This window comes from Vulpes vulpes, chromosome 1, assembly GCF_048418805.1.
Source record: "Vulpes vulpes isolate BD-2025 chromosome 1, VulVul3, whole genome shotgun sequence".
Taxonomy (NCBI): Eukaryota; Metazoa; Chordata; class Mammalia; order Carnivora; family Canidae; genus Vulpes; species Vulpes vulpes.
In genome coordinates this window covers 59,219,449-59,247,155 of record NC_132780.1, presented here as the reverse complement: position 1 = coordinate 59,247,155, position 27,707 = coordinate 59,219,449, and the positions used below count along the sequence as shown (strand labels likewise).

Here is a 27,707-nt window from a genome sequence, read left to right as displayed (position 1 = left end):
GCAGTATCTGTGCTAAAATGAAAAGATGAACTTCAGTGTCTAAAAGACTTGACTTTGATTCTTGCCTTCACCTCTTAGCCACAATGGGAGACTGAGCAGCTGACATTATCTGTCTGTGCTTCAGAGTCCTCATTTATAAAACAATTGAGATCTCAAGCACAACTTGCTGAAGCAAAACGTATAAAGTAGGTACCAACGTGCCTGGCAAAGTACAGATGCCCTGCTTCAGTACTTCTCTCAAACAATTTGTACGTTTGCGCCTGACTAATTCCTCATCCTTCTTACTTGACTTTAAAGATCATTTCTTCAGGAAAGCCTCCTTTGATTTCCCAGACTCGATTAGAATCCCCGATTACAGTCTCTTGCAGCACCTGTATATCTCTTCTATAATTCTTACCATTTTAATTAATTATGTAATTGGCACTGTAAATTCCATGAGGGCATAGACCGTGCCTTTCTTCGGCTCCCAGTGTCTGGTGAGTACATGTTCTGGTTACTGTACATTAGATGCACAAAAAGTAATTACCGGATGTGGTACTTATCAGTCCACATAAAAAATTAAAGTGAATAACATTAGCTCTTGATGCTTAAATGGGTGGCATTTCCACTAATTAATTCAAAACATGTATGTGTGTGTTTATAATATATATATATATTAAATTATAAATACATAAGTTTGTGAATTCAGGCAAGAGGGTTCAGTGAAAGTTGAAGTAGACTGAAAAGGCTTGATGATTTACATGCGCATGAGTCTTAGAAAGAAGCCTGGGATTTAGATGGACAGAAAGGAGAGTCAGTTCATTCCAAAGACTGAGTTCACAAAACTTAAATAAATGTCATGTTCTTTCACCGCAACAAAAATCCTGACAAGCCTCCAGCAGACCAAACTCCACCAAGTCTTTGAAAACAACAGTTCAGCCCTCCAGTTCCGGAGTCTTCCTCCCTATTACTGGCTTGGCCATCTTTATTTCTCCAGAGATTAGCAAGTGCTTAGAAGGATTCTGCACTAAATATATGTTTTATGAATGGATAGAAAAGAAAGAATCAGAGCGCATGGAGCCAAGTTCTTTCCACAGTCTTTACTTCCCTTCTGTTTGCTCGTTTTTTACTCTTTTCATTCTTTAAGGAAAATCCATTCTCGTTCTTTTGGAAATTGTATTCAGAGCACTTTTTAAGTCACAGTGAACTGGAAGACAGTGTTTGAGGGACAAGTCAATAACTACAAGTTGTCAAATATATGAGTGTGACCTGTGCAGCCTGGGCTCACACATGTGCAAGGGAGAGGATCCGAAGTACCACGGACTCTTTCAGATAGTTTTGCTAATAAATTTCTAGTGTTATGTGAAGTTGACTCTATTACCTTTGTCCTTCAAAGCTGTAGAAGTCTTCCCGGACTTTTCTTTTCTAATTTCTGCAAGAGGAATCATGGGGAGAAAAGGTTACAAGGAAACACAGAGAAAAAAAAAACAACCCCCCCCCCAAAAAAAAACCCTTCAAGTTTCTTCATGTTCTTCTTTTTTTTCCTGAGGCTTAAAGACCCAGAAGGGCTCTGCATTGATATTTAAAACAAACATGTCTATGCGTGCGTATAAGTTGCCTATAAAACGTTAACTATGCAAAAGATACAAAATAAGCCCAAAAACCATTATCACAATTGAAAGACTATGATAGATACACAAAAGGTACAAATAAATTGCTATGGGCTTTGAGGAAAGAAGATACAACAATGGTAGCTAACATTGTCTATGTACTATATGCCATAGGGAATGTTCTCTACTGTTTGGCCATTCAACGTGCATGACAACCTTGTAAGGTATGTAGATCCTGTTATTATTTCTGCTTCTCACAGAAAGAGATTAAATAACTTTTCCAAGGTCATGTGGCTCAGACAGGAGACCTGAGATTTGAACTGATATCTCCCTGAACCCAACCACAAAGGCTCTGGCTGAATGGTGGAATCAGGAAAGGCTTTGGCAGGTGGTACTGAGGCAGACCTTGAAAATGGAAAGGATTCAGAGAGACATAGATGAAATAGAGAGAAAGACACATTTAAGAAGGAGAGAAGAGAGAATGGGGAGGCTTGAGCAGGTCATCTGTGAATATGGCTATGTGAGTCCCCTGTAACCAACAGAATGCAATGGAAGCTATGCTGTGTGACTTCCTGCACTAATCAGAGCCATACAATTCCTACCTGCTTCTCCAGGGACAACAGCTCTGAAGAAGCTGACGGCCCTCCCTGAAGGACTCCAGCTAATACCACCATGCTAGAAAAGCTACATGGGGGCAGCTCAGTCAATAGCTCCAGCTGAGCCTCCAGCCAACAGCTGCCCGCCATCTAACTGAGCGAGACGTCTCAGACATCCAGGAGATGATTGCATTAGATGACTACAGCCTAAGCCGATATTTGACTGCAGTCACATGAGGTGCCCAAGTAAGAACTGCCTAGTTGATCCCTCCTAAATTCCTGACCCTCTAAATCCTGAGCACAGTAAAATTGGCTGTGTAAAATATACCACTGTGTTTTGGAGTGGTCTGCACAAAGAAACAGCATTTGAATCCATCGGCTAAAATAAACAACAGGATATTGCAGCATGTGATAAGATCTCCAGTGGAGTTCTATAGACAATAGAGAAATGATTAATAGCTCCATTTTATAATTGGGAAAGTTTTCACTGAGAAGACGCCACTTGGGTTTAGGCTCCTAAGTTGAGTAGAATCTCATTGGTCAGTAAACATCAATTTAACAGCATAACTGCATGTAGTAGGTAAAACAGATTTTAAAAATGCTGAGGAAAGCTTCTGAGGTTTGTACATGTTTTACAGAAGGCCGATCTGCCATCTACTGAGATATGAAGTGTAAGAAATAGGAGTCTTTGGAGAAAGGTATCATCTTTGTTTTGAATGCATTACGTTTCATGTGTCATCAAGATACCCCAAAAGGAAAGGTCTAGCAAATAGTTGGAAATACAGGTGAAATGCAGATTATATGAAAGTGCTGCAGAAGCAAAGCAACCTGCAGTCTCATTTATAAATGGAAACTAACAATGCAACGAGTAACATGAATTTTGAATGCCTCAAATTTTATTTACTTTGTTCACACATACTGACTTAACTTAGTGAATAAACTAAGTATACAAAGGCAAAATAGGGATCCCTGTGTGGCGCAACGGTTTGGCGCCTGCCTTTGGCCCAGGGCGTGATCCTGGAGACCCGGGATCGAATCCCACATCGGGCTCCCGGTGCATGGAGCCTGCTTCTCCCTCTGCCTGTCTCTCTGCCTCTCTCTCTCTCTCTCTCTCTCTCTCTGTGACTATCATAAATAAATAAAAAAAAAAAAAAAAAAAAAAAGTTAAAAAAAATAAAATAAAAAAAAAACAAAGGCAAAATAAACCAGAATATAAAAAATTATGCTCTTAATAATACATGCAAATTTTTAAAAATGTTAAAAGACTGATAGGTGTTCTTTGTATATTTCCAATCCAGTCTTATATAATTTGTCTATATTGAAATATCATTCACATGTTGGTAGTAATAAACTTAACCTTTTAAATGTTTATTAGTTATTGCCAGATGTTTTAAAATCACACAGTGATCAAAATGGCAATACAAGTCAAGTTTTAAATAATTTACTAGATAAAAAATATTCGTTTTAAGAGAAACATATTTGATTTCAATAAGGCCAGGATTTTTTTTTTAAGATTTATTTATTTATAAGAGAGAGAGAGCACAAGTGGGGGGAGCAGAGGGCGAGGGAGAGAGATTGTCAACCAGACTCCATGCCAAGCACAGAGCCTGATCTCACAACCCTGAGATCATGACCTGAGCAGAAAATAAGATTTTGTTAGATCCTTAACTGACTGAGCAACCCAGGCACCCTAGGCCTGGAATTTTTATTAGTTAAGGGCCTGAATATATCTAATTAAGGTAAACAAATAGAAAATAGCATTTGCTTTTGCTTCTTACATGGTCCTATAGAAGATAAAATGTATCTGTAAGAACAGTGTTTTCTTCTAGAAGATTTTTTTTTTTTTTTTCCCGATGAAACAGGCAAAACAAAAGACTGAAATAATGGACTATCCTGTAATGGAGGAAATCAGCACTAGAGTTTTCCCTAGCACAAACAAATGTTTTGAACCCCAAGCATTATGTTTAAAGTAAATAGTACAATTAATATCTTTGGGATGCCTGGGAGGCTCAGTGGTTGAGCATGTCTACCTTTGGCTCAGGCCATGGTCCTAGAGTCATGGGATTGAGTCTTGCTTTAGGCTCCCTGAATGGACCCTGCTTCTCCCTCTGCCTGTGTCACTGCCTCTCTCTCTGTGTGTCTCTCATAAATAAATAAATAAAATATATTTTTAAAAAATCTTTGATCTGACTACTGTTTATATTTCATTGCTCTGAATGATCAAGTTCAATATCAGTTTATTATCAGTGACATTAGAATATTAAGGATGTTTCTGTTGGAGCACCATGGTTTGATGTAATATGAAGTATAGCTAAATTTTAAGAAGAAACTAAAACTGCAAGGTCTAAAAAGAGCCTCACATTATTAGGCAATTTAAGCCTCCTGGCTGTGAAAAGAACCAAACTCAATATTTTTAACCTTTCTTAACCAGCTAGCTTTAATAAAGTGTTTAGAAATGTCATTTTAAAAACTTTCTTTTTATCTCTTTTGTAGATACAAGATGTCTGCTGATTAGAGATATTTTTTCATAAGCATAATGAATAAGATCAATGTATCAAACTTTCTGGATTTTTCTTCTGATGGAAAGAATAATTTTAAAGAACCATATGGAGAGCTCTATGTATAAGTTTAATAATACTGGATAATTTCCTGGATATGACTATTAATGGACATCACATAGCATCAAAAATATTAATCTTGTTCCATAACATTTCTATTACTTCCTAAAATGATTTAATTGTGATTAATTGCATAGATTTTTAAAATATTTAACATATGAATGCTCTACGCACACCTGTCATTTTTTGTTCATTCAGATACAATTTTTGACAATCAGAGATATTTGAGAAAAGGCATTTTATATAATTTATATCTTTTCCAAACTCCAAAATATAAATTTTATAAATCAATACAGAGAAAAGCCTTCTCAAGTCCTCTATATGGTTTAAAATACTGTGCTTATAATTCCCATGAAGGAAAATATAATATATTGATGTTTATTTAATAATAATTTTGAATGTTCCTTAAAAGATGTTGTCAGAGTTTAATTTTACTGGGACACTGTCCATTAACTTTGTAATTAAGTATGACTTGGTTGGAAGCTATCTTTTACTTTCTCTTTGTCCTAATGATACATTTAATCATTCCCTACATTCCCTACTCTATGGGGTAAAGCACTTCACACACATAATTGTAACATTTTAAACTGTTTTTCTTCAAATATCTGTTTAAATATCCTTAATTAAAAATGTTTCCAGTTCAATTATATTTACATGTTGGTGTCTCTTTTGTTTTAACCTTAGAAGCTTCATTGCATTTTTTTTTGTCTTAGCCTTTACATATTATTCAAAAAGAATATACTTTTTTACCCATATTATCACCTACCCCTAATTATCATTGCCGTGGACATGCTTTAATTAAAAAGCATAATTAAAAAGCATAATATAAAATTTGCTTGAATGACATCTGGACAATGCTGTCGGGGCTTGGAGACTATGGTGAGGTATTCCTCAAGATATTGTAGATAAGGACAATTAGACTGTTCTTTGAAAGTTAAGTTATGTAATCAATACAAAGTGGGAAGAGTTAGTGGGTGAGCTCAGAAAGCATCAACTATCTAGACTATAAATACACCTGTGAAGAGCTTCCTTGCATTGCTTAAGCACTGTGGAGATCTAGGCAAGCTGGGATCTTTGGCATATTAAAACTTTGAAATAGAGCACATAAGAATTCAAAAGAGCTAACAGATACAGAACTTGTTAAGTACGCATCTTGCAATCCCCATGGGGGAGAAAGTCTTGTCCAATGGATTCAGTATTCTAATCCTTCTGAAAAGTTCTTCCCCATAATAGTATAGTTTTCAAATGATCATAGTTCAGGGACTTTCCTGAAATCATCTAAATATCCCTTTCTTTTAAATTCTGGCTCAACTTACAGTTTTGATGATTTTAGACTATGTAGCTTGGCTGCAGAGAGTGGACTCTTTGCACATGCCTTTATATTCTGGTCCTCATTAAACATTAATAACCAGAAGACTGGGACGCCTGGGTGGCTCAGTTGCTTAAGCGTCTGCCTTGAGCTCAAGTCATGATCCCGGGGTCCTAGGATCCAGTCCTGCGTTGGGCTCCCTGCTCAGTGGGGAGTCTGCTTCTCCCTCTGCCTCTCCCCTGGCTCATCCCCTCTGTTTCACTCTCACCCTCTCTCAAATAAATGAATAAATAAAATCCTTAAAAAAATTATCAGAATACTCATTGGAATTCCGGAGAGTACCTCAGTGTGGTGCATTTTAGTCATTTTAGTTCAACTCTGCCCAGCTCTTTCAGAAAGATCAGCAATATGCAATGATTTTAAAAAAGGAAAATAAGCACTTCTTCATATATTTGGGAGACGAGATAAACTAGGACATCGTAGGCACAGAATTAGCTACTGAGCCCTAAATCTAGTATAAAAGATTTTATTTTCAAAAGAAAACATTATTAGCCATGAAATTTTTCTCATGTAATTATGATCAAGCCAGGATGCCAAAGTACCCATGTTTGTTTCAAATATATATATGTATATCTATAATTATAGGATTATAATTTGCTTGGCGGCAGGCAAAGCTAGGTCTTGGTCATTCCTGCCCTTACTTACAATGAGGAAATGTTATTTTATAATCTTAGGCATTTTTCATATGATCTTGCTATGAACTGAATATTTGTGTCCCTCCAAAATTGATTATGTTGAAGCCTGAAGCCCAATGCTATGGTATTTGCAGGCGGGGCTTTGGAAAGTGATTAGGTCATGAGGGTGGAGCTTTCCTGAATGAGATCTCTGTCTCTGTTCTTTCTTTCTCTACTCAATTGGGTATATAGTAAGAGGCATCTGCAAACCAGGAGGAGGACTCTTGCAGGAACCAAATTGACTGGCACTTTAAGGCTCCAGAACTGTGAGAAATAAATTTCTGCTTAAGCCACCCCATCTGGGCTATTTTAGTTATAGGAACCTCGAGCTGATTTAGACAAATCTCTTTAATTTTGTACTCATTCCAGAGAGTTGGGTGTTATCTGCATTTCATAGATTAACAGCAGACGCTAAGAGGTAAAAACTTGCCCAAGGTCACAGCTACTAAACAGTAGTGGGAAACTTGAACCCAGACCATCAGACTACAGAGGTAGAGCTAACCTGCATTAAGAGAACAGTGGATTATAAACCACATAGCATCTCAGACGCCCCTTCAGAATGAATAGTGAGCATGTTTGCATCACCATATCCCATCAATTGCCCTCCAGAACTACCAGTCTGTCACAGCCTTCCAAACACTTCTGAAGTCAGACCGTGTCATCTGATACATACCAAGAATTCAGTAACTATTTGTTGAATAAAGTAATAAATTTTCCAGTTTGGTGCCTACCACATTTTATTAGGAAAATTGCTCTTTAATACCTACATAAAAGCCTACTAATCATTATAATCACCTTTTGTAGTTACTTATGCCCAACTTTGCAATCCTAACCTAGTAGCTGAGTTGTCAAAATAAAATGAAATTGCTGTTATTTAACAGTTTTAGTGGTCAAAATAAAGCATCTATTTCAAGCTAATATTTACCTAGCATTTTCTTTTTCTGGAAGTTTATTTTTTATTTTTATTTTTTAAATTTTTATTTATTTATGATAGTCACACACAGAGAGAGAGAGAGAGAGAGAGGCAGAGACATAGGCAGAGGGAGAAGCAGGCTCCGTGAACCGGGAGCCCGACGTGGGATTCAATCCCGGGTCCCCAGGATCGCGCCCTGGGCCAAAGGCAGGCGCTAAACCGCTGCACCACCCAGGGTTCCCTTTTTCTGGAAGTTTAAATCTAGCATTTCACTTTTTGTTTTCTAAGAAATTTTGGTTAGTGAATTTCCAATATTGAATAACCTCACACACCTGTATGTATATACTTATTTCAATGTTTGTAATAATCTCTAATCATCTATTCATTTTAAGTATAATATATTATAGTTTAACTACAATAATATTCATTATCCATAGTCTATATTGTCTGTTGAACTTTTCATAATCTGAACTCTTTTTCTACAAACACATTTATGTGAGATCTTGGGAATTAGTCTCATTATAGTTTAAGCATTCCAACATGAAACTTATGTTGTAAAATGATACAAAGAAATTTTGAAGAAATAGAATTGAATGTAAGAAAAATGTTAGCTTAAAAGTTAATAAAATAAAAAGTAAATAGGGTCTTTTATGAATCCTCCTATTATTCATGGTAGAGAATCTCAAAATATATAGTACTTTGAAATTTACCTAGTGGACTAATTCTTTAAGATTTATACACTTTGTTAAAATTAATGAACTTCAATGAGTTCTAGAGCAGATTAAGGTTTGTAGCAAAATTGAATGGAAAGCCCACAGGGTTCCCATATGTGGCTTACCCCATCATCGTCTCTCACTAGTAAGATACATTTGTTATAATCAATAAACCAATATTGATACATCATTACCTACCAAAGTCCACAGTTTACATTAAGATTCACTGTTCATTTTGGTCATTCTATTGATTTTGACAAATTAAATGATGTACATCTACTATTATAGTGTGATACAGAATAGTTTCAGTGACCTAAAAATCCTCTGTCCTCCACAGTGTCAGTCCTTCCTCTTCCAAAACCCCTGACAACCACTGAACTTTCTACCATCTCTTTTTCTAGAATATCATGTAGTTGGGGTTCTACAATAAGAAGACTTTCAAGAGGGGCTTTTTACACTAGAAATAGAACTTAAGTTTCCTCTATGTCTTTCTGTGACTTGATAGCTTGAGATAGAGGAGTGTATTTGGTTCCAAATTTTAGCAGCTACGAATAAAGCAGGTATAAGTGTTTGCAGGTTTTGTGTGGACGTATGTTTTTTAGTCATTTGAGTATATATTAAGATTGCTGGATTGTATGGTAGAAGTATATTTAGTTTTATAAAAAAAAAACACAAGCTGTTTTCCAAGGTGACTATGTATTTTGTATTCCCTCCAACAATGATTGAGAGTTCCTGTTGTTTCACATATTCCCCAACATTTGATGTTATTAGTGTTTTGGATTTTAGCCCTTTTAATAAGTATATAGTGACATTTCATTGTTTTAATTGCAATTTCCTAGTGATGGATGATGTTGAACATCTTTTCATATACTTTGTCATCTGGATATCTTCTTTGGTAAAGTATTTGTTCAGATGTTGTGTCAATTTTTTAAGGGAGTTGTTCCTCTTCCTATTATTGAGTTTTAAGAATTTTTTGTGTTTTTTGGATAATAGTCCTTTATCAGATATGTATTTTACAAACATTTTCTCTCATTCTGTGTCATTTTCAAATTTTCATGACAGCATCTTCTGAAGAACTAAAGTGTTTAATTTTGATGAAATCCAACTTATGATTTTTTTATGCATGGATTGTGTCTTTGGTGTTGTACCTAAAAGGCCATTGCCAAAAGCCAAGGCCACCTGGATTTTCTTATGTTATCCTCTAGGGGTTTTATGGTTTTACATTTAGAGCTATGATCCACTTTGAGTTTACTTTTTGAGAAGGGTATAGAGTCTGTATCTAGCTGCTTCTTTCTTTCTTTCTTTCTTTCTTTCTTTCTTTCTTTCTTTCTTTCCTTTCTTTCTTTCTTTCTTTCTTTCTTTCTTCCTTCTTTCTTTCTTCCCTTCCTTCCTTCCTTCCTTCCTTCCTTCTTTCTCTCTCTCTCTCTCTATATATATATATATTTTTTTTTCTTGTGGATGTCCAATTGTTCCAGCACTACTTCTTAAGAACTTGTTGAGAATACTATCTATTGAACTGTTTTTGCTTTTTTTTTTGTCAAAGATCAGTTGACTATATTTTGTGGGTCCATTGGTGGGCTCTCTATTCTGTTCCATTGATCTATTTGTTATTTCAGCAACATGTGATCTATTTGTTGTGTTCAGCAACACAACCATGTTGTGTTGTCATAACCTTATATACAGTTGAAGTAGTAGTGTCAGTTCCCCAACTTTGTTCTTGTATTGTCTTAGCTACTTTGGGTCTTTTCTGTTTCTGTATAAATTGTGTAATCAGTTTGCTGGTAGCCACAATAGCAGTTTGTCAATATCCACTGTGATTTTTATTATGATTATATTGAATCTATAGATGAAAAACTGACATCTTAACAATTTTGAGTCTGCCTACTCATGAACATGGAATAGTTCTCAATTATTTGGTTTTCTAAATTTTTTTCATTTGAGTTTTGAAGTTCTCCTCATGGAAATTTCACAAGTATATTGTTATATTCATACCTAAATGTTTGTTTTGTAATTGCTAATGTAAATGGTATTACATTTTAATTTTGTTCATTCCAATATTTATTATTGACACATAAAAGAACAATTTACTTTTTGTTGTTATTTTTGTTTATTTTTGTTACTAACCTTGTATCCTGAAGTCTTGCTATAATTACTTACTAGTTCCAGGAAGTTTTTCTTTATTCTTTGGAATTTTCTACACAGACACATATCATATGTGAACAAAGTTTTATTTCCTCCTTCCTAGTTGGTAAATGTTTTATTTCTTTTTCTTGTCTTATTGCATTAACAAGTACTTCTAGTGCAATGTTGAATAGAATAAGGTGAGATGGGATATCCTTGCCATTTTTCTTATCTTGGGGGGGGACACTTCTGTCATTAAGTCTGATGTTAGCTGTAGGTTTTCTGTAGATATTCCTTATCAAGTTAAGGAATTTCTTCTCTATTTCTAGTTTGTTAAGAGTTTAAATTGTGAATGAATGCTAGATTTTCTCAAATGGTTTTCTGTACTTATTCATAGAATAATGTGTTTTTTCTTTATCTTGTCAATGTGATGGATTATATTAGTTGATTTTTCAAATGTTGAACTAGCTTTGCATACTGGAATAAATCCCACTTATTCATGATGTAATTTTGTTATTTTATTGTTTGATTTGATTTGATTATATTTTAGATTTCCATTTTTTTTAGAAAGTTCTAGTCTAACAGTACTTTAAACTTTGTGATATGTATGTACATGTAAAAGAACATTGAAGTCCAAGACTCTCAAAAACGATTTGGTTGAGGTAAAACAAGAACTAATGTAATTTCAAAAAACTAGAAACTCTACTTCCTATGGTGCTTATTGGTGTGACAAAGTGATCCCACAGCAAAACAAGGACCCTCATCTATTTATGTTCCTTCCATTGGAAACAATATTTTAAAAGGAGTATTCATTTTTGTATTTTAAAAGATAAACCTAATCTATTCAGTAAACCTTTATTCACTTTCTCCTTTGTGCTGGGAGCTGGAAAAACACAAATGGTTGTATTGAGTTCAGTTAATGCCAGAAAGCATCTACATGTATGATAGAGACACATACACAGGGATCCAAGTCCGTAGCATATGGACTGACAAACTCTAGCTGATGGAATGAGAAAAGATTTCACAGAAGCACTGGCATTTGTAGTGTGGATTCAGAAACTGGTTAAAAGGCTTGCCATCAAAAAAGAATTCTGAAGCCATCTCCAATGTAAGGAACAATATAAGCAAACCATGGAATGTGAAGTTCATGTGGCTGGATTGCTGGATATACAAAGTAGGGAAGAAGTAGGAAGCAAAAACTTGAAAGTCATACTGAGAATTGGTGGTAAAGGGACATATAGAGATCTACTACAGAATCTAAATTTATATCCTTCCAGGAATGATGAGTCTTTGAAGATGCTAAATCTAAATAATCTTTCTGGTACTACGTCAATGTTATTAAAAAGTTTTTGTTCATAAAAGAATATTATACATACTAACTGACTAACAATACATACAAAGTTGCTGTCATTTTGTTTGGATATAGTCTCAAACTGAAACTACCCAGAGTTGTGTTATCCACATTCTCCTGTCTCCAAAGACAAAATCTGTTTCATCTTTTATAGTTTCTTTTGCGCATATGTGTCAAGGGTATAATTTCTACATCTTGTGTGCCATTGTTACTGATACTTATGATTAAATCATATTTATGGAAATTCATGTCATTTAATTAAATATTCAATAGTATGCTTTGCTCTAGAGATGAACTTTTTGATTCTTAAGTGTCAGTTATTTTGAAATGTAAACAAATTAAATACTTCAAATAATACAATTCTATTTAATAGTTTTATATAACAACATTTTAAAACATTTTAATTTTAGAATCTGAATCTGATTTTCCTGTATATACTTTTGTATGAATTGTACTTACAATCAGAAAAATAAGTATATCTTCAGAATGTGGGACAAAGTGGAAATGCCTTCAGGTATTGGAGGTAATTTTTACAAATGAGAATTAGGCAATATTATGATTGGAAGATCCTCTAGAGATTGCTTAGTGAAATAATTTTGGCTTGTAAAAGAGGCTAGTTAAGGCAGGTAGCTAGTGTAATGTCACAGAATAAATTATGGGGAAGGTGGACTAAGCTTTTTGTGTTATTTAGAGAGAGTTCTCTACTGTTCAAGTAGGTTAATATTTTAATTACTATTGGCTTTCATCAGTTTTTTTTTTCAAAGACCAACAACTCCAAGTTAAGAATTGCTCACAATGATTTTTATTCCCAAGGTTTTTAAGGACAATATGGATGCTTTGTATGGCTTAGCTGACTAGTATCTTTATTCTATTATATGAATGAAGTGAAATAAAACCCAAACTTTGCAAGTTATAATAATGAAAAAATTTCTTAATTATGCCATTTTACAATTCCAAAGAAGATCTGAATTTTAATTTTTTTAAAGAATTGCTTTTTCAATCAGTTTCTATTACATCACCATTCTATGAAAAATTGGGGCAGTAATAGTCAATAAGATACAGGTATATTTTATGTAGACTGTTGATAAGATTTTCATGTTCATTCCTGAAATTATTTGACCTAAAATGTATAATTTTATGTACAAGAAGAAAGTAACAATGCATTTTTATGTGGGGTTAATGATATCATATGATTTTTTGCCATTTGATTTTTAGAGAATGAGCTAACCTCCATCAATTTGTGATAAGATATAGCATAACAATTTGTTTTCATACAATTTTATTCCAGGTAGTGTATGCCAATTTTTTTTTTCTGAAACGAGTCTTGTAAATGAAAGAAATGATTTATAAATGAAAGGAAAAAGTCAATAAAAGGAAAAAAAATCTCAGGAAACAACCCTGTTTTGTAACATAGTAGCTTATAATTTTCTATAAATGATCTCAAAGGGAAAAAAGATCCAATCCATATGTGGTTTCAGGATAATAGCAGAAGCAGAAGAAAATATTGATAGAAAAAAAGAGAGACATAATTAGCAAATTAATGTTCTTAAGCTCATAAAGAGGCGTTTCTTTGGTGTGTTGTATGCTAAACACAATGATGCATTTCCACAATCCATTATATAATCAAGGTTAGAATGTCAAAGGAACAAAGTTGATTTTTCTCAGTGGTGAGCAAAATTGTAATCTTCAAGTATTTCTGTCAAATAATTAAAAGTTCTTTCTAGATGCCAAGTCCTGATAATGGTGATTGAAATTCTGTATGAGAAAAAATAGGATTTGTAAGAGAATTTCACTATGAAGAGAATGGCAACAGTCTGTTCCAGATTTAGGGATGTGATATTTTTTTTTCTTTTGTTTTGTTTTTTTATTTTTATTTTTTCAAGTGGAGCCCACCACAGGACTTGAGCTCCTTACCCTGAGATCAAGACCTGAGCTGAGGAGATCAAGAGTTAGAGTCTTGACCAACTGAGCCGCATAGCTGCCCTCATATTTAAGGATATTTTAAAAAAACTATCAGCCTAAGGTTAAGACATAGATGATATCAAGAATACATACTTTCATTAAAATTATGAACTTATATTAAGTATTGGCAAAAGAAATGTGAAGTCCATTGCCCTTAAATTCAGAGATGGTATGACAACTTTCTTTATATTTACAATTAGATTTGACTGGGCTTTAAGAAATTGTTCATAACTGCATTGTATTATTTTGACATGGAGATTTTTGGACTCTGAATCAAGATAAAGTTTGAGAAATAAAGTATAAGTGAAGCAAGAGCACATACTTGATGTGAACAGTGTGTTACTTTTAAGAACCTAAAAGACATAACGTTCCCATTAAGAAATAACTTTGATAGATCGTGAAGGGGTCAGAATGCAGGCAGAGGAGTGACACATAGCTCCTGGGTATGGTGTCTTTTCAGGTAATTCAACCCATCTACCTATCAGTTTCTCTGATCTATGGTTAATAAGGTTACTTGGTGTTAAGAGTGGTGATCCAAAAAAAAAAAAAAGTAGTGATCCAGTATGAAGTATAAGGGGAGATTCCTGGGGCAATCTTGTAGTTTTAGTGTGCTTCTCCATAAAATGCCCCAGATGTCTAAGAAAAGGAAGGGGGAATATTGGTCACAGAGGCCAGATACACAGAGGAATTATTCATTTTCATGATAACAGAAAGGAGGATATTTGCATGGAAGCAAAATTTAGGGCAACACAATTATGTCCTGTGTGACCTGTACTTGATTCTAGTATATCCTGCATAAAATAAGAGTGATCAACTCACACATTAGCTTATTAGAGAAAATGGGTCCTTAATAACAAAGAACCTTTAACTTTCGAGAGCAAGGTACTGCATGAATGGGTCTCATGACATCACCTCCAGATCTCGTTGACAGCATTGGCACATACAGCTCTTTTATTGGGCTAAAACTCTCATTAGCATTGAATGGCGTCCCTATCAATAAATGTGAATTACATGAACCAAATGTTGCATGGCAGATTGTGGCACCCTGCAGATCAATGTAACAATACAAATTTCTTCTAAGTGTTGCTCTGCTGTGTAGGTGGGATTTAGATCTGTCTGGTTATTAAAAGATGAGGGGTGTGGTGAAGAACATAGTGAGAAGGAAACTAGAAAGGAATTTCCTATACATAAGATAAAATCATTGTGAGAACATTCTAAAAGTATTAAGTAAAAGTAAGAAGTGAGATGTGCTATGGGAGCAAGTGAGACAGTGAATTGCTAAAAGTTCTCTTGAAAATCTATAAAATACATGAATATGCAGAGTACACTCATTTCCACATTTTGTATAAGCTCCGCATGTAAACCATCTTCTCTCTGAAGCCCACTTCATGCTCCTCACACCCACTCCCCAGCGCCTAGCCTGTTGTGGGCGCTCAATAAATATTAAACAATCAAAGCACAAACCGTTGTCAGAAAGTTTGGAATTCACAGGAATCAATAGTATTGTTATCATTTAACATTTATTGAGGGTCAACAGCATGACTTAGTCCACATGTGCAAATAGGTTATTTTATAATCACATATTAAGCAAATAGTTAAACACAATTTGTATTAACTAAACTTCCAATTTTACTCCAGTGATCTGAGATGTAAAATTGTTTCTTTTTCAAATAATGTTGACATACCATGAAATATAAACATTAATTATTTAAATAAATAAGTTTCTCTCAGGGAAATCATTACTCTTAGGTATTAACATTCACTTGAAAGTATGAGATCAATCTATAATACGTACACATTACATATTCTGAATAGGCCCGTGCATGTACAAAGAATAGAAGAATCTGAAAAGGTGAGGGAGGACAATGACAAATACAAAGCTTGTAATAAATAGCATTTGGGTTTCCCTGCTGGCAGGACAACTTAAAACACTAATACAATCAGGTAGGGTACTGTTGTTTACAAAATAGAATCAAAGGCAAAGAGAGACAGAAAACTCTTCAGGGAGAACACAAATTAGCATGCTTCTGAATTTAGAAACATTTCATAATTTAAGGCAAGATAGAATTTTTTTATTACAGGAAATGAACTATATTTGAGACATTTATGATCCACATGCTCGTTTTATCCTGAATAAAATGATTACTAACTGTGCTCAGATGTATTCTAGTACATCTGATTTAAGAAGAGCCTCTATATCCTGATGCAAGGAACACACTGCTTAAAAACTTTGTGAAATACACAATTTTTGCCTTTGGAAGGAGTAAGAGATCATCTAATTCTGCTTCACAGCTGTAAAAATAAGAAAAGCAAGGATGGACCTAATGTTTCTATATTTAGACTCATATATTGGCTTAATTGGGTAATTGTTTAACTTTCTCTTCCATTTTAAGTTTTTTAAAAAATTCACTAGAATTGCAACGACTGAAATTTAATTTTTCAATATGTTTATCCATGTGATGACTGTTCACCACATGCAATTTTGTTTATGTAAGAACACCATCTACAAAGATCCTAACAATATGGTACCATTAACGAATAATGCATATTTAATTATTTTTTTCTCTACTAGTTCCACTTTAAAACTGAAGAATTTAATCACATATATCTTGGTTTCTGAAATATGGCAATCTTTACTACTGGAAATCATATTTTGATTAACTAAAATATTCTCTTAATTGCACAGTATTTAGAGACAAAGTTCATTGAAATCTGGGTCATCTAATAGTCCTTTCTTCACTAACTCCTCTGTTTTCATTCAACCCACAGATAGTTGTTGAACACATACTGTATGCCAGCCCTGTTACAAGTTTCTAGACCAGACTGTTAAGATCTTAAGCAAACTCATGCATAGGTATAACTGAAAGAAAAGGAAAAGATAATTTGCAAGTGATTTAATTTGTAACTATTTTCTTTACCTTTTCACTGTTGGATTTTAAGTCACTTTGAAGGAAGAAAATTAAAAACAGGGAGATGCTGGGGCTCCAATATACAATTCAGACCTTTTAAAGTTAATTGTCTTGACTGGTGTCCTTCCCTGCCCAAGTAAATAGCAAGCCACTGGTTGCTTCTTTAGAGTGACTCTTTCGCTCATCTGGCTAACAATGAAATATTACCAAATGTTTTCTTCTGAAAGAAAGCGATATTGAAAAACAGAGAAGTACATGGGGTTTAGGAGGCAGGTCAATTTCAAAAGTGAGTAACAAGGAGGAAAATGTACACTACCTATAAGAAATTAAATATCAATAAATGAATAAATTAAGCTTGATGAAACATCATGCACTCTTTCTAGATGTCATATACAAACATCTAAAGATGACTCCTCCGGTGGAAGAACACAGCACCTAGTAAGTGTTGTCATGTTTTATCTTTGGCTTACCTCAGCAATAGGATAGCAAAACCTATTGTGTTAAGCATTTGTATCTCTTGCTTGCTTTCTAAACAAGGAGGGATAGTTAATGGTGTGCGTGTGTGTGTGTGTGTGTACACACTCTGTGTGCACCTCTAAAGTGGAGAAATTATTTATAAAGTATTTAATACTCAAAATTCTAGTCCAGCCGATTTAAGACCTTCACAAAAAGAATAACTGAAAAACACATGACTCATCATGAGTTAGAGATAAAATAGGGTTACATTTTTGGACTTTTGCAGAAGTTAGATTAACTAAATTTCTACTTCCTACATGATATGAGGCCTAGTTTACTAAATTACATTAACATATAATCCATTCCACCTTTCACTATATGAATTTCCTACAGTGTATAGTTTAATCAATGTTTCCTAAGTACAATTATAATTCAGATTAAGTCCAGAGGTTCAATATACACTATTTTATATAGGTCATCAAGCACATTTTAAAATCTAGTAGGAATTTTGAAAATCATATTCTGTCCCTAGTACAAGTTCATGAGTGCAAATTTAAATGAATGAAAATGACTCCTTAAAAACTATTTAATTGTACTTTGATGCATCATAAACTAGCTTTAGATTATTTATACTTCTGAAGATAATTAAACTGCGTGAAGAAGAGAGGTACATAATAGATTTAAAACCTCATCTTATGAATAAATTTTAGAATACTCTGATGAAATATGTAAAATGTCATTATTTTCACACTAACGTCTGATTTTTTATCACAAAATATATTTTTCATATCAATTATTAATCATACATATATCATCTCAAAATATGCAATTTATCCAAATACTCTATTTCTTATGATATTTATAGTTGAAAAAATACTTTGCTTTACAATATTTAAAAGTGAAATTATTTACTAAGTCAATATAAAAAGACCCATTCAAAGAACCTCATTAAACATAAGCTAAGAGCTTAAGCGTGTATATGATAAAAGATATTTAAAAAATATGAATTATAAAATTATCTGAAGAAGTAAGTTCATATCTCTAAGAACCATTTCTAGTCTCCCACCCACTTGAGTAAACATTCTAGAATTAATGAAAATGACGCCAACATGCAGGTAAGAAGAAATAAACAAGCTCTGTTTAAATTACTTCTCTCTTACTTATCTCTTATTTGGCTTTTTACATTCTAGTCAATCTTCTCTTAATATGTTGTGGCTATAAAAGCAAATCTACAAATGCCAAAGATGAGCCATCCACACCTTTATATAGAAGGGAAAAACTGTGAAGCTTAGTGAAATCAAAGTGATTTGATAGTTTATCTCACCTGTAATAAAGGTGATTTGATAAGGAAATATGCTTAAGTAAGGACTATGCAATTATCTAGGAATTTATCATTTTTCATATCCTTTCCCATGTTTTCTGATTTGAGCTCTACATCTTGTTGAATAGGCAGGTCAGATAAAATTAGCACCTTTTTATTATTTTTTTTTCTGAAGAAACTTAGGCTCAGAGCCTTGCCTAAGTGAACAAGTTAAAATTGGGATTTAGTACTCCTATTCCTCTACTTTATATTTCCGAGATGGAAATATCCACATCTAAAGTTGATAGAAACATTCTATTGAATCATAAAACCTCACATAGCCCTCAGAAGCCAAAATTAATTTGAAAAGTTTTTCACTGTAATTGCAATCTGATTTTATTTTGAAAAGCCCAAAGAAATAATCTTTAACCAATCATTTAACTTAATTGAATCCTTAATCTTAATTTACTTATCTGAAATGTGATAAATTAAAGGATTTTCTTGATTTTTGATATTAGGAGTTTAATTGCTTCCAAATTTAAAAGGAAAACTATTTTGACTTCATTCTTGACAAATTTATTACTAGTTCTGATTTTATTACAATAAGTAATAAGCATTATAATAGATGAATAGCCAAAGAGTGGGGGAACCATAATTACAATTATTAGCACTCTGAGCTCTAACAGGAAGTCCAACATCACTTTAAATGTTTTAATTTTATTGTACTCTTGCATTTTTCTCAAGCATACTCTAGAGTGATGTATTTATGATATAGCTGTATAAAATAAAATAAAATGCATTACTTATAACATTCTGATTTTTATTTTTATTTATTTTTATTTTTTATTTATTTATTTATTTTTTTAACATTCTGATTTTTAATACTGAGATTCCAGACCTCTTGGGAGAATCAGTTGCTGAAGTCATAACTTAATCTCAATTTACTTTTGGTGTTTTTCTCCTTTGAGTTTTACATATTATTTTTTAAGCATTAGAAGTTGGTTTTGCATAAATAGATTTATGTCACCTCTATTTAAATTTTGATCAGTCAAGTGGTGATAAAAACCACAAATCAAACAAAAATGTCTACCATTTGCCTCAGATCATTTCCTCATTCCCAATAATCTTCAGCATTTTCCCTGATTTAATTAAGAAGTCTGTGGAGTTTTCCTGTTCTGAACTTATACTCAAAGCTTAGTTATACAAAAGAATAAAAACCAAGATTGCTGCCTCACATTCTCCCTGGCACAGAAAAACATGCAAGGACAGTGATAGAGAGCAATAGATTTAACAGTTATTGTCTTCCTCCTGTCTGAATCCAGTGCTTTCCTCCTCATGTTGTTGTCTTTCTAAAGAAGATAATGTCAACCTCCTTCATTTTTTTTTACCTTGCTCCACTGTCTTGGTTGTTTTCTCTTCCTTCTTTCCAGGTGCAGCTGCAAAGCAGAGATAAGGTTTAAATAAAAGTTCCAGGTGGAAATGCTGCTTCTGCTCAAAAAAGCATTTTGTAACTCATTCATTGCCAGCTCTTTCTTCTAAACAAGCTATTTTTAAGCTTTTCAACATTTCTCATTTCTCTATAAACCAACTGAAACATATTTTAAATCTAATGTTAGAGAATTAGAGAAAAAAGAAATATTTCCTTGCCTTCTTCTGACTAGTTTTCCATACTCTTTTCTACCTTCTTTTATATTCTGTTTTGATAAACAAGCTCTACTAAGAATTCTACTTGACAGTAGATTATGATTAATTGACTTGCAATTCCGGTTATTGCTGGAGTTACATTCAGTGTCTTGAAAACGTCAACTACATATTCTTTTAAATTCATGCTTAACTTAGCTTAATCAACTGAAAGAATAGTGTGGTCATGCTTGAGATTTATCTAAATATTAAAGTCATCCCACATAACAAGTAACAAAAAAAAAAAAAAAGAATAAGATTACCATTTAGGTGCTGTTTAATATGAACTATGCTTTCTCTAAGATTTATTGCTCTCAGTGGAGCATTCACTGTTAGTTTTATACATCAAAACTAAAAATTATTCATACAAAATCAATATACTCCACTGAAATAACTGACTCAAGCAAGGATCTTCAGAGGACACTAGCAGGATGGATGGGGAACTGAATATTGCCATCACACCCAAGTATCTTCCCACAGAGTTGCAAGGGGAAAAATGCAACTTTGAAATGGAGCAATGTGATTGTTACCAATTTAATCACAGATGAAACCTAGAACCATTCATTCAGACTATATGTGTGTTTATATATTTATATATATAATATATAATATATAATTTATATATATATATATATAATTGCCTTCTGAAGTATTCTTGTCAAAGCATCCAACTGGAATCCAGTTGAGCCAAAGATTCAGCTTTCAGTTTAATCAAAAACAAGATATAAAACATATTGAATAATATTCTGAAGAAATCATCAAAGCAATCAAATTTGTCTACATTGTAATCGGCCATGATCTATTAAAAAACAAAACAAAACAATTTCATGAACCAGAGAAAGGAGGAGAGGGTAGCACAACTTTTTTTACAGAAAACTTGCTAAATTTACTCATTAGTTATAATAGTTCATCTGTAAATCCTTTGGAATGTTTCAAGTAATTAATAATTTCATCTGTAACTAATGCTTTATTTCTTTTCTATTTTTATACATATTATTTCTTTCTCTCACCTTATTGCACTGGCTAAAATTTCTAGTACAATGCATAACAGAAGTGGTAATAACAGACATTCTTGTGTCATTCTAATTCTCAGATGGAAATCTCCCCATTTTTCTCTGTTGAGTATGATATTTGCTAATGGTTTTTTAATTTTTTTTTAAAATTTATTTATGATAGTCACAGAGAGATAGAGAGAGAGGCAGAGACACAGGCAGAGGGAGAAGCAGGCTCCATGCACCGGGAGCCCGACGTGGGATTCGATCCCGGGTCTCCAGGATCGCGCCCTGGGCCAAAGGCAGGCGCCAAACCGCTGCGCCACCCAGGGATCCCTGCTAATGGTTTTTATATATCTTACCAGATTAAGGAAATTTCTTTCTACTCTAGTGATGAATTATATCAAACGGATCTACTATGATGAATGTAATTTCCCTTTATTCTATTATTCTGGTTGATTACAATGTCTTTTTGTCAAATTACATTCCTCAAATAAAACCAACCTTATTACATTTTATCTTTCATGCATATTACCAGACATGATCTGCTAATATTTTGTTTGGTCTATGCCTCTATCTTCACAAAAGAAGTTAGCTTGTATGTTTCCTTTCTTGTTTAGTTCTTATTAGGTTTTCCAGCAAGGTTATTCTAGCTCCATAAAATAAGTGAATGCTTCCTCTTTTTCTATTTCTGGAAGGTTGAGGGAAAGATTAGTACTAATTTTTCCTTAAGTGTTTGAAAGAATTCACCAGTAAAGCCATATGGCTAGAATTTTCTATTATAGTTATAGATTCAAAATATGAATTTCATTAAAATTTTCAGATTTATTGGAAAATGTTTCTATTTTTAATTGTCTGTAGGATCTGTAATGATGCCTCCCTTTAATTTTCTGATACTGATGTTTTGTGACTTCTCTCTTTTTTCTTAATAAGTTTTCATAAGAGCCTATCAATTTTATTAGGTTTTCTGGAGAATCTAATTTTGACTTCTTTTCTTTCCCTATTGTACAATTTAATTTATTACTTCATTAGCTTTTATTATTACATTTTTATTTCTCTTCCTTCTACTTTCTTTGGGTTTAATTATCTGTGTTAAAAAATATTGGCTTTATAGATATTCAATTTTCAGCCTTTCTTCTTCTCTAATGAATAATTTTATTTTTTTAAAGATTTTATTTATTTATTCATGATAGACATGGGGAGAGGGGAGAGAGAGAGAGGCAGAGACACAGGCAGAGGGAGAAGCAGGTTCCATGTAGGGAGCCCGAGGTGGGACCCGATCCCAGGACCCCAGGATCACGCCCTGGGCCGAAGGAGGCGCTAAACCACTGGGCCACTCAGGGATCCCCTCTAATGAATAATTTTAAAGAGCATAAACTTTATGCAAGCATTGTTTAGTTGCACCCCAAGATTCAATGTAATGTTTTCATCATATATAGATCAACATATTTCTAAATTTTACTGTCATTTTTTTCTTTGCTACATGGGATATTTAAACATGTATTGCTTACATTTATTACAGTATCTCAGTATCTGACATTGTTTCTAACATAGTATATGATTAATATATTTTTGCTTAGTAATTAAGTGTATTAGTTGACAAATAATATGTGTCAATATTAGTTAAGAAGGAAAATGAGTAAGCTTTGGTGTTAGTGATTTTTCCAGAAATGGATTAACTTTAGGTGTAGTCAATAAGATGTGAAGAAAGACAAAGGAACAAGAAAGCCTTAAGTATGCCTAGAGAAAAGTGAACAAGTTTAGCTGAAGGAGAGTATTCTCATAGAGGAGATATGGAATAATTTAAAATAGAATGAGGCCAATTACAGAAGGACTTGAATTCCAAACTAGAGTCAAACTTTACTACACATACTTTACATAAAGGAGCAAGTAAGATGTGTGGTACATTAATGGAAATGAAAACACTGATAATTTGTAATTATAATAAAACTCATGGGTATAAAGTCTTATTCATAATTATTTCAACCAGACGACTCATTATACATATGGTATAGCAAATATGTACTTTTCAGTTTATTTTATCTTGATCTTCTGAAAGGTAAATACCTCACAATAAATAATTTGAATGTGACTTACACACAAAGACCAAGTTTTCTTTTCAACGATGGGTTCTGCATTCATATTAAATAGAGAAGGATAATCCCCTAAAGCACTGTTTTTTGTTGCTGTTACTCAGAAAAGGTCACTGAAAATACTGATTATTACAGAAAAGAACACATTTTGCATGAAATGATAGATCCTTTCATTTCTACTTCTGATGTAAAATTCATCAAGCCTAATTCTATAGGGAGTAAAGTTTAGAAATAAATAGCTCATGTAATTAAGTGGATTTTCTAACTACCTGGACAAAAGAAGACCTCAGTCAATTTCTCTTTCTATGCTACAGAGTACTTGAAATCTCCTTTGGTGCTTAGAGAAATTCTCTTTTCTCTACATTTGGAAGGGTTTACTTTAGAAAGGGAAAGTAAATTTATATTGCACTTCTTCAGAGATTCCGACTAATATAAAGGAAACAAAGTAACTAACACTCTTTGAAAGTAATGCTTGGATTAGAGATAGTCTTGAGCTAAACTGTGAAAGAGAAGTTGATTTCTGTAGTTTCAGGCTTTTAATTCATTATTCTTCTCCTCAATTTTCTTTAGGGACTTAATTCTCCAATACAATGTAATCTCTTTTCTTGACCCTCATCACTCTTGAAGGCCCTGATGTGTTCCCATTAGCAGTAGGCTTTTACTTAAGCCATGAGGCTTACTTGGAGATGGGGGTATGTTAGAATCCTGGTAAAGAAATGAAGAGTGTTAGGAAAGTATTTACAGTTTGAAATGTCCCCCACATGATATTTATACATTATTTCTGGGATGTAGACCTACAGCCTTAGTATGATACACTATTATTTCCAAGAAAATAAGAATGTAATGATATCTGCCCAAGGGTTACTCAGATTTTAAAGGTACAGCCTGGGGATGTCAATGACTAAAACAACGGGATAAATCATTAATCGTAGAAGAAACAGTCTTACATCTTGGATATAAGGGTCCTTGGATATGTATTATGGTGGAGAGACACGAAAGAGAGGCTTCTCACCAATTCTTAGATGATGCTAAGTAATCAATGTATTCATAAGACCATCCTCCTGCTTTCAAGTTGATGTATTTCACAAAGAGACAATATAAAATGAAAAGTTTAGAGTATTAATAATGGAATCTGGGAACATCAATAATTTAAGAGTCAGTAAAAAAAAAAAAAACAAAACACAAACACAAGCCAGAAATAAAAGGTCAAGTGATATTGGGCAGAACCAGGAGACTATGTCATCATGATAGGCCAACAAAAGAGAAGCTTAGAAAAGAGACAAAGTGGTAAAAAACAACTGAGAAACCTAGTAATATGAGTACTGAAATGGTTCCTTTGGTTTAGCACTGATAACATCATCAGCATTATCCAGAGCATCAATAGCACAGTAGAGACAGAAGGCTCATCCTTGGGGGAGATGAGAAGCAGTACTAGTGCGTCAGTATCCAGAAAACTGATAAAATGTGGGGAGAAAATGGTAGAGAGAGAAATAATAATCAAGAAAAAGGAGTTTTGAAGTTGAGAATATTTCCAAAATGAGGAACAAAATCGATAACAAGAAAGAGGATGATACTACAAAAAAGCATGGATGCTTGGTTAAGAAGGATACAACTGGAGAAGTTGGTCTTGAAAAGAAGGATAAACACTTTACCTGTGAGATCAAAAGGGAGATGGCTTTAGATTAAACAACAAAATCGAGCTACTAACCTTTTACTCCTTTTATTTTGAGCCATTTTCTTCATCTTAATTGCCTGTTATCTTTCACTTCCTCTTCCTTCAATCAATTTGGCATAAAGGCTTTCAAGTGTGCTATTCCCTGAAAATTCTTTTATTTTTTGATTTTTTAAAAATATTTTTTTATTGATTTCTTTGACAGAGAGAGAAGAGAGAGAGAGAGAGAACAAGCAAGGGGAGCAGCAGAGAGGGAGAAGTAGGCTCCCCATTGAGCAGGGAGCCTAATGTGGGACTTGATCCCAGGATCCTAGGATCATGACCTGAGCCACCCTGAGAATTCTCTTTTAAAAATCATGAATAATTATCCACTTGCCAAATGACGTGATGACCTCTACCTTGTCACTGGAATGGTTTCTTTTCTATGGTTACTATCACATTATAAATAATTACATCTATTTTTCTTTTAATCTTTCTATTCACTTTTTCCTTTTTTTTTTTCTTTGACTTTCCTTGCCCTCTTTCCTCCAAATGTACATGTTCCCTAGCATTCCACTCCAGCTCTGTTCTTTAGGCCATCTCTTCATGACAAGCTCACAGACTTTTACTATTTCCACCATTAACCCACCTATATATCTGCAGTCTTGCCATTGTCTGGAGCTCTAGTTTTACATTTAGAGCCACCTATGTGATGTCACTTGCATATGCTACTAGCACTTTAATTTAAATATATCTAAAATAAATATTTTCTTCCCTCCCTAAACTACTTCTCATCTTCCTTCTTAATTTTTATAATAATATCAACAATATTATTGTAGCACCCAGTCTGAAAACTTACTATTGTCATTAAGTCATTTCTTTTTTTCCCTCCCAAAGCTGGTAAGTTGTCAAATTCTATTAATATTCCTCTTTTGCAACCTCATAATTAATGCCAGGTCCTACTACATGTCATCTACATTATTACATCATAACTACACTGTCTCTTCCTAAAGTAAATGAGTGTTATTCCTATACTTAAAATTTTCATTAATTCCCTAATGCCCATGGAGTAGTGTCCAATTCTTAAATCAGGGCATTTTACAACATTATTAGCCCTGGTTGTATTAATTCATACCATGTTCCTGAGACCCTTGCTGTTCCTCATATACATCCTACCATTTCCCACCACTTTGCCTTGTTCTCAAGATACCCTTCCAACTAATGATTACATAACAAAATTCTGTTATTTAAGACTTAGCTGCAAAGTCACCTTATATAGTAATGTGACTTTACTTTTCCCCAGGTAAGAAAAAATTTTAAACTCCTATGGAAATTTATCTGTATTTATCTCTTCACCCTCTTGGCTTTGAACCATGTACTATAATTACATAGAAAACTTTTAGGTGATACCAAAAATTAAGGCCCAAACAACTTAGATTCCTATTTTTTGGTATTTTTAATTGCTCAAAAACAATATTAACATTTACATTTTCCCTTAATTATGTTTCTAGTATGTGAACCATAAATAGATGTTAAATGAAAGTGGACATGATTTGAATGCTGCAAAAACAAACTTAAATTAGTAGGATGATATATTGAAAATTAAATACTATATATCCCCTGAAAATATGACTTAATAGTAGGCTTAAGATCAAACAATTCATACTAGATATATAAGTTAGCACACTGAAATTAATTTAAAATATTAAGTTCTTTTAACTGTGAAAATTTTAAAGCAAGCACAAAATCAGTAATTTCCACTTAACGTTGCTATATAATTCCTAGTTCAAACCTCAATGTAGAAGAACAATTTACAATGTTTTGAAACCAAAAATAATTCTTAAATAACTTTCTTATTCTACTTAGTTTTGAAAGACTAGAAGTTGAATCTTGCAAAATATGCTAAGTATTGTGGAGATTAGAGTCTGGCTACTAAATGCAATGTGAAACCACATGTATTTTCATGTATGATCGGTTGTCAGTGAGAGGGTAGAGGACAGGAAAACTACTTGACAAATGAGAGAAGTCTTTTTTTTTTGTTTGTTTGTTTGTTTGTTTGTAACATGTTAAAGTGGTAAGGCGGTACCTGAATTTCAAAATATTTATGACAGCTTTGGAAAGAACACTTGTTTCTGTTCATACTGTAGTTGCAGGCAGATTTAATGTGCAGAGTCAGTCAATCAGTTATTATTTATTTATTTATAAGATTTTCTTTATTTACTCATGAGAGACACAGAAAGAGGCAGAGACATTGGCAGAGGGAGAATCAGGCTCCCTGCGGGGATCCCAGGACCCCAGGATCACGCCCTGAGCCAAAGGCAGATGCTCAACTGCTGAGTCACCCAGGCATCCCTGCAGAATCATATTTAAGTTAAGAATTGAAGTGTGATATCTAAGACTAACTAGAAGCAGAGTAGTTGGAGCCAGCAGTTTATTTTCATTAAAAGTTTAGTTCTCTTTCATTCTACTGTAAATCTACCAGTCAGGTCTACTTAACCCCAACCAAAATGTTGGCTTTACTCTAAACTCAGGGGCCATTCTTGGCTGAAGATCCCAATGAGTTCACTAAGTGATAGTTCAATCTCAATTCAGCATCTTTGCTCACTTCCATTTGATCTGATTGGACTCCAAACTATGTGTGCTTGTATTTCTACCCTAAATATCCAGGCTCCAAGTGATTCAGAGTCTGTGCAGGGCTCAGTTACTAGTATTTAAATCTT

At 33.6% G+C, this 27,707-nt stretch overlaps 1 protein-coding gene across 10 annotated transcripts in view; it reads right to left on the bottom strand.

The window, feature by feature from the left end:
* Positions 1-27,707, bottom strand: part of TRDN (triadin) — a 363,753-nt gene that overhangs the window by 95,629 nt on the left and 240,417 nt on the right. For all 10 annotated transcript variants that reach the window (XR_012002811.1, XM_072765072.1, XM_072765079.1 and 7 more), the window contains exons 21-22: positions 19,960-20,007; positions 1,361-1,411 (exon numbers count right to left, since the gene is read on the bottom strand). Coding sequence is in view for 9 of the 10 variants with exons in the window: in XM_072765072.1 (XP_072621173.1) it covers positions 1,361-1,411; positions 19,960-20,007 (99 nt within the window). In the remaining variant the exon portion in view is untranslated. The remainder of the gene's footprint in view (positions 1-1,360; positions 1,412-19,959; positions 20,008-27,707) is intronic.